At 41.6% G+C, this 19,734-nt stretch overlaps 1 protein-coding gene across 1 annotated transcript; it reads left to right on the forward strand.

The window, feature by feature from the left end:
- Positions 1-16,240: 16,240 nt before the first annotated feature.
- LOC112711765 (small ribosomal subunit protein eS1) lies at positions 16,241-18,475 on the forward strand. The gene is made up of 6 exons (XM_025764475.2): positions 16,241-16,418; positions 16,545-16,650; positions 17,176-17,313; positions 17,402-17,587; positions 17,736-17,936; positions 18,212-18,475. The coding sequence occupies exons 1-6, from the start codon at positions 16,360-16,362 to the stop codon at positions 18,305-18,307; spliced, it is 786 nt and encodes a 261-aa protein (XP_025620260.1). The 5' UTR covers positions 16,241-16,359; the 3' UTR covers positions 18,308-18,475.
- Positions 18,476-19,734: the final 1,259 nt, after the last annotated feature.

A 19,734-nucleotide genomic window follows, 5' to 3' on the forward strand; every position in this document is an offset into this window, starting at 1 on the left:
TATATTAAATAATTAAATTATATTTAATTTATTAATAATTATAATAATTAATTATAATTCTATTAAATTACATTATTAAAAAAATTAATTATATTAATTTTAAGTATTTTAATTAATTAATTAAGTGGGACCACAACAGGGACTAAAGTTAGTTCCTTCTAATGGAGAAGAGAGAGATGCTTTGAGTTCCTATTTACTGTTTATGACGCAAAAGCTGATGTGGAGTTCCTTTTTATGACAGGTGGGCCATAAACAGGAACTGGAATGAGTTCCTTACTGGAGGGCCATAAACAGGAACTGGAATGAGTTCCTTACTGAAGATGGTCTTATGGACCCAAAAAATCGACGGCTATTTCTCCCGTCGATAAATTTCGACGGTTTGCTGTTGATATTTTAAAAAAAAAAATTTAAAAATAAAATAATAAAATCGACGGCTTGGTCGTCGATTTTTTTATGCTGCATTAACTTTTTTAAACTATTGTCATATCGCCGACGAACCAGGGAGGTAGAAATACTCTTATTTTAAAATCGACCATGTTTGTCTTGTTATCTAATATTCTGTATAAATTTTATTTATATATTTAAAAGTTATTTGCATTAATTGTTTACTATTTTTCAAATAAAAAAATAATTAAAACATATAACTATTAAAATCGACGGCAACTCTGTCGATTTTATTGAATCAAATATTAACAGCATTGCCGCTGATTTTATTAAGAATATTTTAGACAAAATTATTGTCGATTTTATTGAATCAAATATCGACAGCAATGTTGTCAATTTTATTAAGCATATCATAGGCAAAAGTGTTCCCGATTTATTTGAAACAAATATCGACATAAGTGCCGTCGACGGCAACGTTGTCGATTTTAGTAAGTATGTAGAATTTTCAAAATCATATTATAGACGAAAGAGCCGTCGATTTTATTACATTATAATCGACGACAAGACAAGCCGTCGATTTTAATAGAATTTTAAAAAATTGACAAGGTTAATAGCGACCACCACCCGCGCTCATTTTGCCGTCGAAATTTAATATTATCGACGGCTTAGCCATCGATTTGGTCGTATTTTAACGATGTTTCTTGTAGTGAGCTGAGATATTGCTAAAATTATGGAATTTAGACAAAATAGTTGAAATATTGTTAGAAGACAAAATATCCTATTTTATTGTATGGCTGAAATTTAAAATTTTAAAGTTCTGAAAAATAGTATCTTATGTCATGTGTCTTTAGACTACTGAGATCATAAAATTCTAGAAAAATAATATAGATATCAAACCTACCAAATTATTGTTACAATTTTGTATTTCAGCATTTTATGTACAAATTAAAAAAAATAAAATGTATCGAAAATAATGACTTACTTAAGAAACATACAAAAATAAATCAAAGACTATATACTGTTGAAACGATGAAATTCAGATAAAATAGTTGAAATATTGCTGAAATTATAGAATTTAGAAAAAATAATTAAGGTATTGTTAAAAAACAAAATAGCTTATTTCATTTGCTTATATATGACTAGAATCGTGAAATTTTAAAGTTTTAAAAAATAGTATCTTATCTATTTTTTTTTTGTACTACTGAGATTATAAAATTATAAAAAAATAGCAATTTCAACTGAAAATATTATAAACTTGACAAAAAATACTGACCGCATAAATCGTGGAAGAGTTGCTTGCTTTAACTAGCCTAGGGAATATAAATCAAGAAAAATAGCCTGATTTAGCATAATTTTATGTAAAACTCGAAGAAAAACCATAATTTATTAATGATGATGGCGTATATATTCTATTAGAATAGTTTACTGTTTATTTTATTATATTTTGTAATTTAATTTTTTTTAAAGTGAGTACAGTTGTGTATTCTTTTTGATAGAAAGTACTTTACATATATACAAAATAAACATAAATAAATTACAAAACATGTTAATTTTTTTAAAATTATGTAAATAGGTTACTTCTTAGAATTCTATCATTCAGCTGAAATAGATTATATTTTGATGGGTTAGTGTTTAAAAATTTAAAATAAATTTAAATATTTAAAATTGAGCTTTTAAAATTTTGTTTATTTAAATTGTGTTTTTGAATTTATACTTTCAATTAAAAAAATACGATTATTTATTTCTTCTGATACACTTTTATTTGTTGTGTGATACACTTTTATTTGTTGTGTTATTCTCTCTGCTACTTTTTTTTTTAATTTTCATTAATTATTTTATCTTTTTTTTTAAATTTTATATATTGTTGCTTTGACTTTTAATTATTTTGGATCAGACTCTCGTAATGAGCTAATGCATGAACAATTAGATATCCTTAAAATTATTCTTTTATTTAGCCTTCTGTTACATCAACAAACAACAACAACAAAGCCTTGTCCCACTAAGTGGGGTCGGCTACATGAATCAAACGACGCCATTGTGCTCTGTCATGTATCATGTCTATAGTGAGACCGTTTACATGTAGATCTCGTCTGACCACCTCATGGATGGTCTTCTTAGGTCTTCCTCTGCCTTTCGCCCTTTGTCCATCTTCCATCTCATCCACCCTCCTGACTGGATGTTCTATCGGTCTTCTTCTCACATGTCCAAACCACTTGAGACGCGATTCAACCATCTTTTCCACAATGGGTGCTACTCCAACTCTCTCCCTTATATCTTCATTCCTTATTTTATCCAATCGCGTATGACCACTCATCCATCTCAACATCTTCATCTCTGCCACACTCAGCTTATGTTCGTGCTCCCCTTTAGCCGCCCAACACTCCGTACCATACAGCATCGCCGGTCTTATAGCGGTGCGATAGAATTTACCTTTAAGTTTTAAAGGCACTTTTTTGTCGCATATAAAACCAGATGCACTCCGCCATTTTGACCAACCTGCTTGGATCCTATGATTTACATCATGTTCAATCTCTCCATTATCCTGTATGATGCACTCGAGATACTTAAAACTTTTAACTTTTCGTAGGGTGTTCTCTCCAATTTTCACCTCTATATTGGAGTTTTCCCTTCTCAGACTGAACTTATATTCCATATATTCCGTCTTGCTACGGCTTATGCGCAGACCATACACTTCTAGAGCTTCTCTCCATAACTCCAACTTCTTATTTAGGTCTTCCCTTGACTCTCCCATAAGGACGATATCATCGGCAAAAAGCATGCACCATGGCACAGGCTCTTGGATGTGCTCTGTGAGTACTTCCAAGACTAATGTGAAAAGGTATGGACTTAAGGATGATCCCTGGTGTAATCCTATACCAATAGGGAATTCCTCTGTCACACCACCTTGAGTCTTCACACTAGTTGTGGCCCCATCATACATGTCTTTAATTGCCCGAATATATGCGATCCTTACTCTCCTCTTTTCTAAAACCTTCCATAAGACCTCCCTTGGTACCCTATCATACGCTTTTTCCAAATCAATAAACACCATGTGTAGATCCCTTTTATTACTACGATACCTCTCCATCATCCTTCTTAATAGGTATATCGCTTCAGTGGTAGATCTGCCTGGCATAAATCCAAATTGGTTCTCTGTTACTTGTGTCTCTTTTCTCAACCTCCGTTCTATCACCCTTTCCCATAACTTCATAGTATGACTCATAAGCTTAATCCCTCTATAATTTCCGCAACTTTGTATATCCCCCTTATTCTTGTAGATAGGTACCAAGGTGCTCTTTCTCCACTCATCAGGCATCTTCTTTGACCTTAAAATCTCATTAAAAAGCTTGGTTAACCAGTTGATGCCTTTTCCTTCAAGACCCTTCCAAACCTCAATCGGGATATTATCAGGTCCTACTGCCCTGCCATTTTTCATCTGCTTTAGAGCCTCTTTTACCTCGAAGTCTCGAATCCTTCGATAGTAGTCAAAGTTTTGATCTTCTTCGCTTGTGCATAATCGACCAAGGCTCGGAAGAGTCTTCTGTCCCTCATTAAATAACTCGTAGAAGTAGCTCTTCCACCTTTCATTAATCTTCTCCTCTTGAGCCAACACCTCTCCATCCTTATCCTTTATGCACTTAACCTGATCTAAATCTCTCGTTCTTCTTTCCCGGCTCTTTGCAATTCTATATATACCTTTTTCTCCTTCTTTCGTGCCTAAAGACTGGTAGAGACCCTCATATGCTCTTGTTCTTGCTTCACTTACAGCCACTTTTGTCTCTTTCTTAGCCGCCTTATATTTTTCCCAGTTATCTGCATTACGGCATAAAGACCACTCTTTAAAGCATTCTCTTTTTATCTTTATCTTTTCTTGTATACTCGCATTCCACCACCAGGACTCCTTGTCTCTTGGTCCTATTCCTTTAGATTCACCAAAACTTTCTTTTGCTGTTCTTCTAATAACTTCTGCCATCTCCCTCCACATTTCTTCCGCGCTTCCATTCCCATCCCACTTTGCCTCTTCTCCTACCCATCTTAGGAAGCTTCTTTGTTCCTCACCTTTCATCCGCCACCACCTCGTCCTTGGGTTCTTCGTATGATGTCTTTTCCTCAACTTTTGCTCAACGCGAAAATCCATGACGAGCACCCTATGTTGTGTTGTCAAACTCTCTCCCGGGATAATTTTACAGTTAATGCAAAATTTCCAGTCGACTCTCCTCAACAAGAAGAAGTCGATTTGAGAGCTTGTCATGCCACTCTTATAGGTTATAAGATGTTCGTCTCTCTTTTTAAAACATGTATTTGCGATGAGAAGATCAAAAGTTGAGGAAAAGTCCAAAATAGTTTTACCCTCGGCATTGATCACCCCGAAACCATGGCCTCCGTGAATACTCCCATATCCAATCACTTCTCTCCCAACATGGCCATTTAAATCTCCTCTTAAGAAAATCTTATCTCCCAAAGATATGCCTTGAACCAAACTCTCTAGATCCTCCCAAAACCTTATCTTGTGTTGTTCGTCCGAACCCACTTGCGGTGCATAGGCGCTAATCACATGGAAAGCACCTCCCTCCACCACAAGTTTGATAGAGATGATCCGATCTCCCACCCTCTTGACATCAACTACGTCCTTCTTCCACTGCTTATCCACAATTATTCCAACTCCATTCCTATTCTTCACCTTTCCTGTATACCAAAGTTTGAAACCAGAAGAATCTAACTCCCTAGCCTTTGCACCAACCCATTTCGTTTCTTGTAGGCACATAATGTTAATCTTCCTCCTTGTCATGGTGTCCACCACCTCCATGGACTTTCCTGTTAGAGTGCCTATGTTCCATGTCCCAAATCTCAACCTTTTGTCGCTTCGACCTTTACCTTTTCCTTTGTGAACTAGCTTATTTACCCTCGTCCGTTCACGAAAACGCAAGAACCCTTGCTCATTTAACACTACATCCGGGCACCGATGCAGCGGCTCTTGCTTTGACACCGTACTCGAGCCATACGGCGCGTTACTTCCGGGTAACGACCTAGCTTTAGCGCAATAATGTCTTTGATTCATGTCATGGGGGGTTCGGCTATATTTTTACGTTGGTTGCCGAAGACCTAACACAACCCTCCTCCTTTATCCGGGCTTGGGACCGGCTATGTACCGCAAGTGTAACATAGGCGGAGTTCCTTCTGTTACATCAATTAAAAAAATTAAAAAAATGCATCTAAATAGATTTAGTGTTTTTTTATTGAAAATATAAATTCAAAAACACAATTTAAGTAAATTAAAATTCAATTTTAAATATCCAATTTTGTTTTAAACTTTTAAATACTAATCCATAAAAAATTCTTAAAATTTTAAAGTATACCTCAGTTCTAAAATAGTAAAACACATCCGAAAAATTTATGTATTTGTGCTGAACCAAATGAAAGGAAAAACAATTATTAATAAATTTTATGTAGACAATAGATTAAAAGATTTTATCAGACAAAAATAAAAATTAAACGAAATGGTGATGCAAAACAAAGTTAAGTTGAGAAAGAAAAGCAGCAACTGATAAAGATTTCATGAATAAAAGGTTCAAAAACTTTATCAGACAAAATTTAAAAGAAATAGTAATGCAGAAAAAGTTAAAACGAGAGAAAAAAGCAGCAACCGATAAAGATTTCATGAGTAAGAGATTCAGAAACTTTATCATAAGCAGACAAAATTTAGAAGGAATAGTAACGCAAAAAAGTTAAGATGAGAGAGAAAAGATCGAAATGGTATTGAACATGTAATGGTAGTGTGTAAAATTGTAGATTGAATGAGAAAGAAAATAAAATATCTTTTTTAATTTTGTAGAGAAAGTTAGAAAGATTTTAAATGATAAGATTTAAATTTAAAAAATTTTATTAACAATGTATTTACTTAAAAAAATAGGAGATTGACTCAATAAAAAATAATTAAATAATATTATTTAATTAAAAGATTGGTGAAAGACTAAATTTTAAAGTATAATTAGTTGTTTTAAAAGTTATATAAAATTGAGTTGTTTAAGGTTTAAACGATTCAAACGCCTTTGAGTAGTTTGTCTTTATAGTACTTTTATTTTTACTATTTAAAAATTTATTAGACACACTAAAAAATTATCCTTGTTACGGTCCGGCCTAAGAGGAACATAGGTCAACCCGACCCGCGAACTACTCGACCCAAACAGTCGGGTACAAAGCGCCCAGGTGCCGACCCGGACACGCGTCCTAGACAGCTGTGACAGGAAGCTTCGAAGGAAGTGGGCTTTGCTCTTGGGGGCCCACTCCTGACACGGTATATATGGGAGGATCCTATCCCTCCCCCAAGGTACGTCATACACCACTTTATCCCTTTCTCGCCTGCACACTCGGCTAACTTGGGCGTCGGAGTGTCTTTGCAGGTGACACCCCCCTCCGCACCAAGAGCTCGGGACGTCGGCTACCCCAACTCTACCCTCACGACCCGATTCCAGGCTACAGCCCACCTGTTCATCCGAGGACCTCTCCGAACCGTCCGGTACCCGAGATACCGTACATTGGCGCTGTCTGTGGGGACGCCTAAATGGAGATCGTGCAAGGTCCAGGGGACCATGGCCGCGCGGCGGGCCTCGAGGGGGCAGCCTCCGTTGCCTCTCCCCGCGAGCGGCTGAGGTCCCCTCCACGACGAACCGAGCCACAGTCGAGAGCCTAAGAAAGACGCCCCTTCGGGGGAACTGGTAGCGACAGCGCTAGAATAATGCAGGAACTGCGCCATAGGGTGCAGAACCTGGAGCGCCAATTAGCAGATCAGGAGCATCATCAGCAAACTTCTGACCTGACTACTCCCAACCTCCCGAGAGTCGGGGAAGAACCTCCCACCGAAGTAGTTACTCTCGGCGTACTCCCGTCTCGAGATCAGAATCGGAAAGTAGCCGGAAGGACCGGAAACACCTTAGGAGACGAAACGACACAATCATCTACGCCCGAGGCAAGGGGGCGTGCACCACGAGGTGAGATCGCAAAAGCGGCGAGGAGAGATCTAGGGGAACACAGCGACCTGTGATCATGGGCGCCACCCCATTCCATCGTTCCATCCTCGAGGTTCGGTTGCCAAAGCACTTTGACAAACCGACGGATATGGGGTATAACGGAACCCAAGACCTGCAGGAGCACCTCACGACCTTTGAGGCCAGAATGAACCTGGAGGGAGTGGGAGACGAAATGAGGTGCTGCGCCTTCTCGGTCACTTTGGCAGGGCCTGCGATACGGTGGTTCAATAGCCTCCCGCAGGACTCCGTGACCGGCTTCTCGGATATTAGTCGCGCCTTCTTAGCATAATTCACCACCAGAATAGCGAAGGCGAAACACTCAATCAACCTGCTTGGCGTCACTCAGAAAACCGGTGAGCCGACCAGAAAGTACTTAGACCGTTTCAACGACGAGTGCTTGGAGATCGAGGGGTTAACCGATTCGGTGGCTAATCTCTGTCTGACGAACGGTCTCCTTAACGAGGACTTCAGAAAGACCTCACCACAAAGCCGGTCTGGACGATGCAAGAAATCCAAACTGTAGCCCGCGAATACATTAACGATGAGGAAGTCAGTCAAGTTGTGGCTGCCAACAAGCGGCAACCCTCTTACAATCAACCCAGGCAGCACGATAATAGAGAAAGGCAGAAGGAGCACGCCAGAGACGGCGGTCCGAGCAAGGCACCCAGATCATTTTCTCGTGTTGGAAAATTCACCAATTACACTCCCCTTACCCTCCCCATCATAGAAGTTTACCAGCAGATAGCTGAGAAGGGAATCTTGTCAAAACCCCGCCCTCTGAAGGACCAAACCGGGGAAAACAAGAGTCTCTACTGTGATTACCATAAGGGCTATGGACACAAGACACAGGACTGCTTCGACCTGAAGGACGCACTGGAACAAGCGACCAGGGATGGAAAACTAGCAAAATTCTCCCACCTTATCAGGGAGCCGAGGAGACGAAATCGCGACCACGATGGGGAAGACAAGACCCGAACGGTGAAGCGATGACAAGAGCCAAGGGACGACGACCACGGCTTTACCGTAGTGAATGTAGTAACCGCGAGAACACGACTCCAAGGTCGAGATCGGCGCACAAAAAAGACGCCAAAGTCCTGGCGGTCTCCTTCTGATTTTCGCGAAGTTCAAAAAGGGCCCCACCCATTTCTTTCGGCCCGGAAGACCAATGGTTCGACGAGGTCCTGGAAAGCCCCCCATGGTCATCACGGCCAGGGTCAGAACCGGTCTCGTCAAACGGATCCTTATAGACACGGGGGCAGACTCGAACATTATGTTCCGCAACATGTTCGATGCATTAGGGCTACGTGATGCCGACCTAACGACTCACCAGCACAGTGTCGTAGGGCTAGGCGATCACTTTATCAAGTCAGACGGGATAATTTCCTTGCCGGTCTCCGTGGGACAAGGACAGGGGCGAAGATTGATAATGGCTGAGTTTGTAGTCCTGCGGGACTCCACAGCTTACAACATCATCCTAGGGAGGAAAACCATTAACGATGTTGGGGCGGTGATCAGTACAAAGCTGCTAGTGATGAAGTTTGTCACTGATGACGGATCTGTGGGATCCATAAAATTAGATTTAGAAACTGCGGCCGCTTGCGATAACGCCAGCCTCTCCTTAAGGAAAAAGTCCAAAGAAGCATCGGGGGTGTTCCTCGCCGACCTGGATGCTAGGGTCGACGACAAGCCCAGACCTGAACCAACGGGGGACCTGGAGAAGTTTAAGGTCGGGGATACAGAGGAGAAATTCACGTTCGTAAACAGAAACCTCCCTCGTGGGTTAAAAGAGCCGTTGGTGGAAATGATCAGGGCCAATGGCGATTTGTTTGCCTGGACGCCAGTCGACATGCCGGGGATAGACCCTCAGCTCATGTCACACCGCCTGGCCGTCAAGCCGGAAGCCCGACCAGTGGCCCAGAGGAGAAGGAAGATGTCACAGGAAAGAGCAGAGGAGGTGGCCAGGCAAACAGCCAGCCTCCTTGAAGCAAGTTTTATCCGAGAACTAGACTACTCGACCTGGCTGTCGAATGTAGTTCTGGTAAAAAATCACAACGGGAGATGGAGGATGTGCATGGACTACTCCGATCTTAACAAAGCATGCCATAAAGACTACTACCCCCTTCCCAACATTGACGCACTTATTGATGCGGCGGCAGGGTACCGGTATCTGAGCTTTATGGACGCCTACTCCGGCTACAATCAGATACTGATGCACCGGCCAGACGAGGATAAAATATCGTTCATAACACTGAAAGGAATCTATTACTACAAGGTGATGCCCTTTGGCTTGAAAAACACGGGGGCCACATACCAGAGATTGATGAACAAGATATTCAGCGATCTCGTAGGCAAGACGGTGGAAGTCTATGTAGACGACATCCTCGTGAAGACCACCCGACCTGATGATCTCCTGAGCGACGTGGGGAACGTGTTCGCATCCCTCCGACAACACGGCATGAGGCTCAACACGCTCAAGTGTGCCTTTGCCATAGAGGCCGAAAAATTCCTAGGATTTATGATCACCCAAAGGGGGGTGGAAGCCAACCCCGAAAAGTGCCACGCGATACTCCAAATGAGGAGCCCAAGTTGTGTCAAAGATGTCCAGAGACTGGCAGGAAGGCTCACCGCGCTGTCTCGCTTCCTCGGAGCGTCGGCGGCAAAAGCCCTCCCCTTTTTTAATCTGATGAGAAAAGGGATAGCGTTCGAATGGACCTCTGCGTGCGAGGAGGCGTTCAATCACTTCAAAGAGATCCTGGCAGCACCCCCCGTACTCAGGAAGCCCAAGGTCGGAGAACCACTCTACCTGTACCTGGCCATAACAGAGGAGGCGCTCACGACAGTCTTGGTGCAGGAAGAAGGAAAGGCTCAGCAGCCAATTTACTTTGTGAGTAGAGCGCTACAAGGAGCAGAATCGCGGTATAGCAAACTGGAGAAGCTGGCACTGGCACTCTTGACCTCTTCCCGTAGACTAAGGCAGTACTTCCAAGGCCACCGGATCGTCGTGAGGATGGACCAGGGAATCCGTCAAGTACTCCAAAAACCCGATTTAGCGGGAAGAATGATGACTTGGGCCATTGAGCTCTCCCAGTACGACCTGTGATATGAGCCCCGGCATGCGATTAAGGCACAAGCAATGGCCGACTTCTTGGTAGAAGTAACGGGGGACACAACCGAGAAAACGAGCATACGGTGGAGGCTCCACGTAGACGGGGCCTCCAACCAAAAGTCCAGAGGAGCCGGGATCATCTTGAAAAGCCCTGCCGGGGTCATATACGAGCAATCGATCAAGTTTGAGTTTCCGGTATCAAACAACCAAGTGGAATACGAAGCCCTCTTGGGAGGCCTGAACCTAGCTCATGAAATCGAGGCGATGAGGCTGGAGGTGTGCAGCGACTCACAGGTCATCACCTCGCAAGTAAATGGAAGCTACTAAGCTAGAGACTTGCTGTTGAAAAAGTACTTGAAAAAGGTTAGAGAATTGAGCAACCAGTTCGAGGAGGTCACGATCCAACATGTCCCAAGAGAAAGGAACACACGGGCAGACCTCCTATATAAGCTAGCAAGCACAAAACCGGGAGTCGGCAACCGATCTCTCATCCAAGGCATGATAAAGGAACCAGTAGTTGCCCTCCACTTGACAAAGTTAGGCCCCTCTTGGTTGGACCCTATCGTCGATTTCTTGGAAAGCGACAAACTCCCTGACGACGAGAAAGCAGCTAAAGCGTTGAGAAGGGAGGCAGCCAAATATGCGACCATACAGGGACAACTATTTAAAAAGGGACTCAGCCAACCCCTATTGAAGTGCCTACACCCCGAGCAGACGGATTACATACTCAGAGAAGTCCATGAAGGGTGCTGCGGCCATCATATCAGGGGCAAAGTCCTAGCAAGAAAGCTCATCCGAGCTGGATACTACTGGCCATCGATGATGGAAGATTCCAAAGAATTTATGAAGAAATGCGTCAAGTGTCAGGAGAACGCCAACTTCCACAGAACACCCGCTTCCAAACTAAGTCTACTGACGTCCTCCCGACCCTTCGCACAATGGGGAGTCGACCTCTTGGGACCCTTTCCGGTTGGCCCAGGGCAAGTCAAATATCTCATTGTTGCCATCGACTACTACACCAAATGGATAGAGGCCAAACCACTGGCCAGCATATCCTCATCCAATTGTAGAAAGTTCACGTGGAGGCAGGTGATAACTCGATTCGGCATCCCAGAAGTCGTCATCTCAAACAACGGGATGCAATTCACTGACAAGAAGTTCATAGAATTCCTCAACAGCCTGGGTATAAAACAGAAGTTCTCTTCAGTAGAGCACCCCCAGACGAATGGGCAAGTCAAGTCTGCAAATAAGGCCATCTTGCTGGGGCTCAAGAAGCGGCTAGATAACAAAAAAGGTGCATGGGCTGACGAACTCGCTTCGGTCCTTTGGTCTTACCGTACAACCGAGCAGTCCTCCATGGGAGAAACCCCCTTCTGCCTGACATACGGGGTGGACGCGATGATACCCGTGGAGATCGACGAGCCGAGCCCGCGGTTACTTCTGATGGGAGTAGAAGAAGCAGTGGAGAAAGACCTGGTGGATGAGGTTAGGGAGATGGCCCATTTGACAGAAGTAGTACTGAAGCAAAGAATGGCCCTGCGCTACAACGCCAAAGTGCTTAGGAGGGAGTTTGGAAAAAATGACCTCGTCTTGCAACGCACCGACATAGGGCTACCGACCCAAGGGGAAGGAAAACTGGTGGCAATCTGGGAAGGCCCCTACAGGGTCAAAGAGGTGCTCGGCAAAGGCGCCTATAAATTGGAGAAGCTCGACGGCAAGAAAATCCCGAGAACATGGAATGCAGGTAACTTGAGAAGATTTTATTCCTAGCTCGAGCACACCGGCAACGCGGTTTCACGAGCTCAGTAATTTACTATTGTTGAATGCTTACCATGTCTATAGACCTGTTTAACTGCCGATTAATGTTTACTTAACAAATTTCTCCTTTTATTTTTCCTCAACTATGCATCCCGCGACAATACATTCCTCATAACGAACGGTAAACGAGGTAACAATACGGCGCCCTGGGACTGATCACCCCGGGAGCCAACCAAGTTAAAAAGCCATAACAAACGGCCGCGATAATAATAAAGCCACGACATGGCCTCGCCAAAGATACCAACGTAACGGTAAACAAATGACGAGCAACAGGCATACAACGACAAAACGGGAACAAAACAAAACGTAAACACTACCAGATAAGTGGAAAAATACGATAATCACAAGCAGACCAAGCGACTAATAAAGTATGACAAAATAGTTTCAGAAATTCTACAACAAAATCACAAAAACACAAGGTACAAGAGTTCACTTTTTGGGCATATCAACAATCTTGCCGTCCCTGATTATCTTGAAAACCCCAATAGCCGATGTGTCAAAGTCGGGAGCCACGATCTTCACCTGAGCCTTAAGAGCCTCCTCAGTCATAAAGATCGCGCTCTTTCCTTGCTCTCTGACCTCCTTATGTTTCTTCCTAAGTCCCTCGACCTTATCCTGAGCAGTCTTAGCTGTCGAGACGGCCGGGTCCCGTTCCTTTTCCAAGGTGACCACCCAACCTTTCGCGGTGCTGAGTTGGCTTTCCGAAGTCATCTCCCGCTCGGTCAGCCGGGATACGGCAGCATCAGAAGTCTTCAATTTTTCTTCGGCAAACGCAGCCTTCTCCTCGGCAGTCTTAAGCTTCTCCTTCGCCTCGGACAGCTGCCCCTGGAGCGTTTCAACTTAAGCTTTGAACTTGTTGTTGGCTGTAGCGGCAGATTCGAGCTTCTGGCGTAGTGACTGCATACCCGACAACTCAAACTCCGCCTTCCGAGCTATGGCAGCACCGCGGAGGAGGGTACGATACATCCATCACACCTACCCCGCAAGGTCGGTACCGTGAAAGTGTTCCTCCGTGCCAGGAAGCAAATGGGAGTCTATGAACGTCCCGGCATCAAAGTTCCTCTCCATCACGGTAAGGGCCCCTTCGGGGCTAGAGTGTGATCTCTACCTCTTGGGGGTAGGAATGACCATCAAGTCGTCGTCCTCGACCTGTTGAGCAGAAGACGAATGCCCAGTACCAGCCGCCTCCTCGAGAATAGGAGAAACGCGCACCGCTTCGACAAGTTTATCCGACATAACGACATCACGAGGTGAGGGCGCCACTTGATCTTCCTTGTCCCCGGGAGTGACTACCGGTTGCTCGTCGGCCTTCTCCCCATCACTTTCCGTCAGGAAAGTGTTGAACAAGCCCTCAAGTCCCGTCACCTCGGCAGATATTCCCACTGCAACAGAAATGAACAAGTTTGTCGTTAATCAGCATAACAAACCAAAGAAGCAACCATGCAAAAAACAACACAAGACAAAAATGACTCACAAATATAATCCCGGGCGACCTCCCGGCTACCCATAAGGAGGTGGGGTTTCGCGTGGTTTCTCCAAAAAACGGCCCACAGCACGTCGGTAATTTTTCGGTCCACGGCAGACATCCCCTTATAAGTCACCTTAATAAAAGCATTAGACCCTGCCCCGAAACTCCAATATGTCGGGATAAGGCGTTCTCCCTCCAACGACAACCAAAAAGGATGGCGACCCTTGACTGGACGCACCTTAAAATACTTATCCTTGAACCCATGGTAAGAGTCCTCGAACAAGCCAAAAATCCTCCGTCCCTGGATAGATCGGAAGGACATGAACCCCTTCCTCGCCTTCCCCTCCTTGGAAGGGTTCGTGAGATTAAAGAAGTAAAGGAAAACATCGACGGACACCGGCAGCTCTAAGTATTCACACACCATCTCGAAACAGCGGATTGAAGCCCAACTGTTTGGAGGCAGCTGCGACGGCGCCACAGAGATCCGACTAAGGAGCCCCATTTGAAAAGCAGAGAAAGGGATACGAACACCCACCTGGGTGAACATGGCTTTGTAAAACCAAATCCAGTCGGCAACCCGGGGGGCATGGAAATTGAGCTCGTACTACCGCTCATGAGGGGCAGGGACAAAAATGTGCTCGTCAGTACCTTTGCATAGGTACTCGGCCTGACGGAACTCGGTAAGCTCCTCCTCACCCATCTGATTCGGGGAATCCCTCAAGTCGGAAGCCACCCAAGCGTATGGGTCGTAACACGCAGCGGAGGTAGAAGCTCGGGAGACGATGCAAGGCATACCTACAGTGGGGTACCACTCAATTAGTCTATGAGGTCGGGAGCTCGAAAAAATCCAGAAACTACACTTAACCTATTCTGCAACTAAAATTAAGCATGGTTAAAGCTAAATCCAAACAAAAGCCTACCCTAGAATAGTAACCTCCCCTAACACACCTACTTGACACTAAAGGCCATCCATCATACAAGATCAGGCAAACAGCATACATGTAGAGGAAACAATGGCAAAGGCAAAATGAACACGAAGCAGAAAATAAAGAAATGAATGCTTACCTGGATTGGTTATGAAGATTTGAAGAAGAAGGAAGAAAAGCGAATACGCAAGAAGGCAAGAACAAAACTCTGGGAATTTTTGGAGAAGAGGAGGATGGAGATAGCTGGAGCGAAGATATGAGAACGAATGCAAAACTGTTTTAAAACTGCCACTCAAAGAAGCGCGAAAGGTCTAAGGGCAAGATAGTCTTTGCACGTAGGGTTTTTAGCCCATTATGAGCATTTAACGCTCCGCGCGGGGAATGAGGCAGCAGACGGTCACCCCAACAACGAACGGACACGCGCGCAACAGGCGCGTCCCCTCCACGGGCGACCGACCTGGCGGTAACACACGAAAGAAGAGATAACACGCCACCAACAACCCTCACGATCATTACTGGCGCGTTAGGGGCACTGTTATGGTTCGGCCCAAGAGGAACATGGGCCAACCCGACCTGCGAACTACCCGACCCAAACGGTCGGGTACAAAGCGCCCAGGTGCCGACCCGGACACGCGTCCTAGACAGCTGTGACAGGAAGCTTCGAAGGAAGTGGGCTCTGCCCTTGGGAGGCCCACTCCTGACACGGTATATATGGGAGGGTCCTACCCCTCCCCCAAGGTACGTCATACACCACTTTATCCCTTTCTCACCTGCACACTCGACTGACTTGGGTGTCGGAGTGTTTTTGTAGGTGACACCCCCTCCGCACCAAGAGCTCAGGACGTCGGCTACCCCAACTCCACCCTCATAACCCGGTTCCAAGCTACACCCCACCTGTTCATCCGAGGACCTCTCCGAACCGTCCGATACCCGAGATACCGTACAATCCTCAAATAAAAATTATTTAATTTCTTAAAACATATTTTTAAGTTTGTCAAAAGAAAAACACTTATAAAAGTTATGTATTATGTACTTATCTAGAATTTACCAATTTACACTAAAAGAAATATAATTCTTCATACTCGACGAAGAATAAGATCTCTATGCGTTGAACAATATTATTCCACTCGAATAATTATTGAAAACATCATAAATTCGCGACTAATATTATTGTTTATTTTTGAATTTGGTATGAAATTTACCAAACTTGTCTTTTAAAATAAGTATTATATTAAGTATTTAAAAATGATTTATTTTTATAGTTTTGAATTAAATATTAATTTTTAACTTTTTTAATAAATTAGACAAATAAGTATCATAACAATCATTTTTATAATTTATATTAAAAAATATTAAAATATTTTGATATATGACGTATACAAAATTACAAACAATAAAAAATAAAAAAAAAAACACAAAATAAAAATATTTGTAGCTTTTGTGAAACTTTGGGCCTGGCCAAGAAAAACGAAACACCAAGCCCAACCAAACATAATTAAAGAGAGAGTCTATATATAATAAAATCTAGGGTTTTGGGTTTTCCACTGTCGAGTGCCATTTTGCGCTTTCTCTCTCTGTTCGCGGCATCAACTCCTTCAGCGGCTGCTGTGTTCTGCAAACCACTGATCCATGGCAGTTGGGAAGAACAAGAGGATCTCCAAGGGAAAGAAGGGTGGAAAGAAGAAGGCGTAAGCATTCCTCCTACCCCCAATTCTATAACCATTCAAAAAATTCAATTTTTGCACTATCCTTTGCTGTATCTATGAAGATTCAATTTGGTCATTGTTTTGATATGGTGTTTTTTGAATGTGCAGTGCTGATCCGTTTGCAAAGAAGGATTGGTATGACATTAAGGCCCCTTCCGTTTTCCAGGTCAAGAATGTTGGCAAGACCCTTGTGACTCGTACACAGGGTACGAAGGTATTTTAATGGTTTCTGTCTTGCCTAATTTCATTTCATTTCTATTTTTTTATTTGTTATATTTCTGGGATTATGTAGTGAATAATAAGTGTAACTTTTGTTTTTAATCTAAATTTTGCTCTGTTTTGTGTATTGTGTCATTTGTATGGGTCATCAAAATGAGAATAGTTTTTTAGTTCGTTCGTGGGTAAATCTTTGAGCTTTAGGTATATGATTGTATCATTAGTGCGTTGGATCTACTTTGGGTATGTTCTAATTTGTGCTTGCATTCTGCTTGTGATTTTTTCTTTTGAAAAAAGAAAGGAGTCAACTTGAGTGTAGTGAAACATAATATTGATTATCTTGGTTGGGATTGGACTTCTCTTTTTCATATTGATTTATTTTGGGCGAAAGATTCCCTAAGTTTCCTAGGGGTTGCTGACAAAAATTTTCATATTCTTATGGCATGTGATTTTGGTGTTCATATGATTTACCACGATGAGACATTAGGATGCTTATTTAGATATTTTTAATTTAAAATAACAGATCGCATCCGAAGGGCTCAAACATAGGGTGTTTGATGTCTCATTGGCTGATCTTCAAGGGGATGAGGACCATTCATTCAGGAAGATTAGATTGAGAGCTGAAGATGTTCAAGGGAGGAATGTTCTGACCAACTTCTGGGTATCATTAGAAGGCTGAAACTTATCTGGACTGTAATTTTGGGTTGTAATATTTTTTTTGCACTATACTAAGTTTATTTTCCCCCTAGGGAATGGATTTTACGACTGACAAGTTGAGGTCGTTGGTTCGAAAATGGCAAACACTCATTGAAGCCCATGTTGATATCAAAACAACCGACAACTACACATTGAGGTTGTTTTGCATTGGTTTCACCAAAAGGAGGTTCAACCAAATTAAGAGGACTTGTTATGCGCAAACAAGTCAAGTAAGACAGGTATGTTCATTACCATGTTAATTAGGTTCATACAGTGGTATATCACCAGTCCGCTTATTTTTATGTGTAGTTGTATATGTTTAGCATAAGGTGTGATTGGTTTTACATTTCATGTTACTAATTAAGACTACTCTGTTATCTTTTTCAGATCCGTAGGAAGATGAGAGAGATAATGACAAACCAGGCTACATCCTGTGATTTGAAGGAGTTGGTCCGCAAGTTCATTCCTGAAATGATAGGAAAGGAGATCGAGAAGGCAACATCCAGTATTTATCCGCTCCAAAATGTTTTTATCAGAAAAGTCAAGGTCTTGAAGGCTCCCAAGTTTGATCTTGGAAAACTGATGGAGGTATTTTTAAAATAACTTTCAACAATCCCCTCCTTCACATGCAACATGATACAAGTTCAATAGTTTCACATCTTGATTGATTCATATTTTCCAGTGTTTACTAAATGAAGCCGCCAAACTAATTTAGCTCTTTACCTTGATAGTTTGACATGTTTTGATATAACCAATTATAACACCAATGTTGCTCTTTACCATTGGTTCTTTCTGCTGTTCAAGTTCTATTTGATAAATCGTGAACAAAAAATGTGTGCTAACATAGATGTTTGGTCCGGTAGGTCCATGGTGACTACTCTGAAGATGTTGGTGCAAAGGTAGACAGACCTGCTGATGAAACAATGGCAGAGGCACCCACTGAAGTTATTGGAGCTTGATTAATTCATAATGCATCCTTAGTTTTGCTTTAGAATTGGTGTTATGTTTTACTGAATATTATTTAAACTTACGTCGGTTCCTGTCCATGTAAAACTGAGAAACCAGTTTTGTTTGACATTTCTAAAAACAGTATTTTTCTCGGTGATATATATTTTGGAGATTGTTTACACCCTTGCAAGTTTATATTGCATGCTATAATTTATCCGTGAGGATATTGACAATCTGCTTTGTATGTTCTCAAGATTTTGTATTAGGGGTGCTTTTTCGCATTTTATCCACCCGAAAAGCAAGTTAAATTGAGATTAAAATAAAATAAATAAAAATAACAAAATTCTTAGATTAAGAGTAAAGTTCGGTGAAGAATAAAAATTTCAACTAAATTTTTTAGAAGTGTGTGTATAATATCTTTTTCAGAAATGGTATACAATTCAATTTTTTTTACTTAAAATTCAATCAAGTCCAATATATATACAAGTGTTACGTTTTTGTAATTTTTCAGCTTCTTCCTTCTCTATTTTCATTATCATTATTATGAATTTATGATTATCCTCATTGGCACTATTTCTTCTTCCTTTTTTTTAATTTTTTTTTTGTTTAATTTTTTTCTTAGTTCAACGCAATTAGTTTAACGGTAATAAAAATGACAAATTTTTTATTAATGACAAAATTTGTTAGAAATGACACCAAAATTTTTTATAAATGACACAAAAAATCTTTAAAGAACTAAAAATTCAAAATCATAACTCATTCAACAAATAAAATACATTCAAATATATTTTAGAATAAAAAATGCAATAATTTTTTACAAATAATTCATAAATAACCAGATCTTTTATATATGAATTTAGTACCACTTAATTAGTTGAATGATTAGAAAAATTGGTTAAAAAATGTTGTGTCACGGTAACTCTATAAAATTGACAATTATTTAGAACTTCCAATCATTTCTCTATTGTCATTGTAGGTTTGTAGTTGTGTTGTCACAAGAATTAAACATCTTATATAATTGAGATATCCAATGATATAGGTGCATGTTGAGTATTTTTAAAAATGTTTCTTGAGAAATAGATATATATTTTTTATCTTCATAAGTTTTAAAGTTAACTAATAAGCACTATAAAATACAAATAAATATAAAAAACAGTAAAATCTATAATTAAAAAAATTTAACTTCTTTAAAAGTTACAATAGCAATTTGCAGGTTAAAGTGGAGAATTTTATAAAGAGTAATTCTTCGCATACAAGCGACTAAGGCTTGTAAGCCTTACAAATTCAATTAAAACTGACGCTCGAAACACGCTTCCAACCATTCTTCTTCCTCTTCGTCTTCTCCTTCTTCTTTTCTTTCGTTTCTTGCCTTCTCTTTCTCCTTCTTCTTCTTCTTGCTGCACGTTCTTCTTCCTCTTACTCTTCTTCTTCTCCTTTT

This window comes from Arachis hypogaea, chromosome 9, assembly GCF_003086295.3.
Source record: "Arachis hypogaea cultivar Tifrunner chromosome 9, arahy.Tifrunner.gnm2.J5K5, whole genome shotgun sequence".
Classification (NCBI taxonomy): Eukaryota; Viridiplantae; Streptophyta; class Magnoliopsida; order Fabales; family Fabaceae; genus Arachis; species Arachis hypogaea.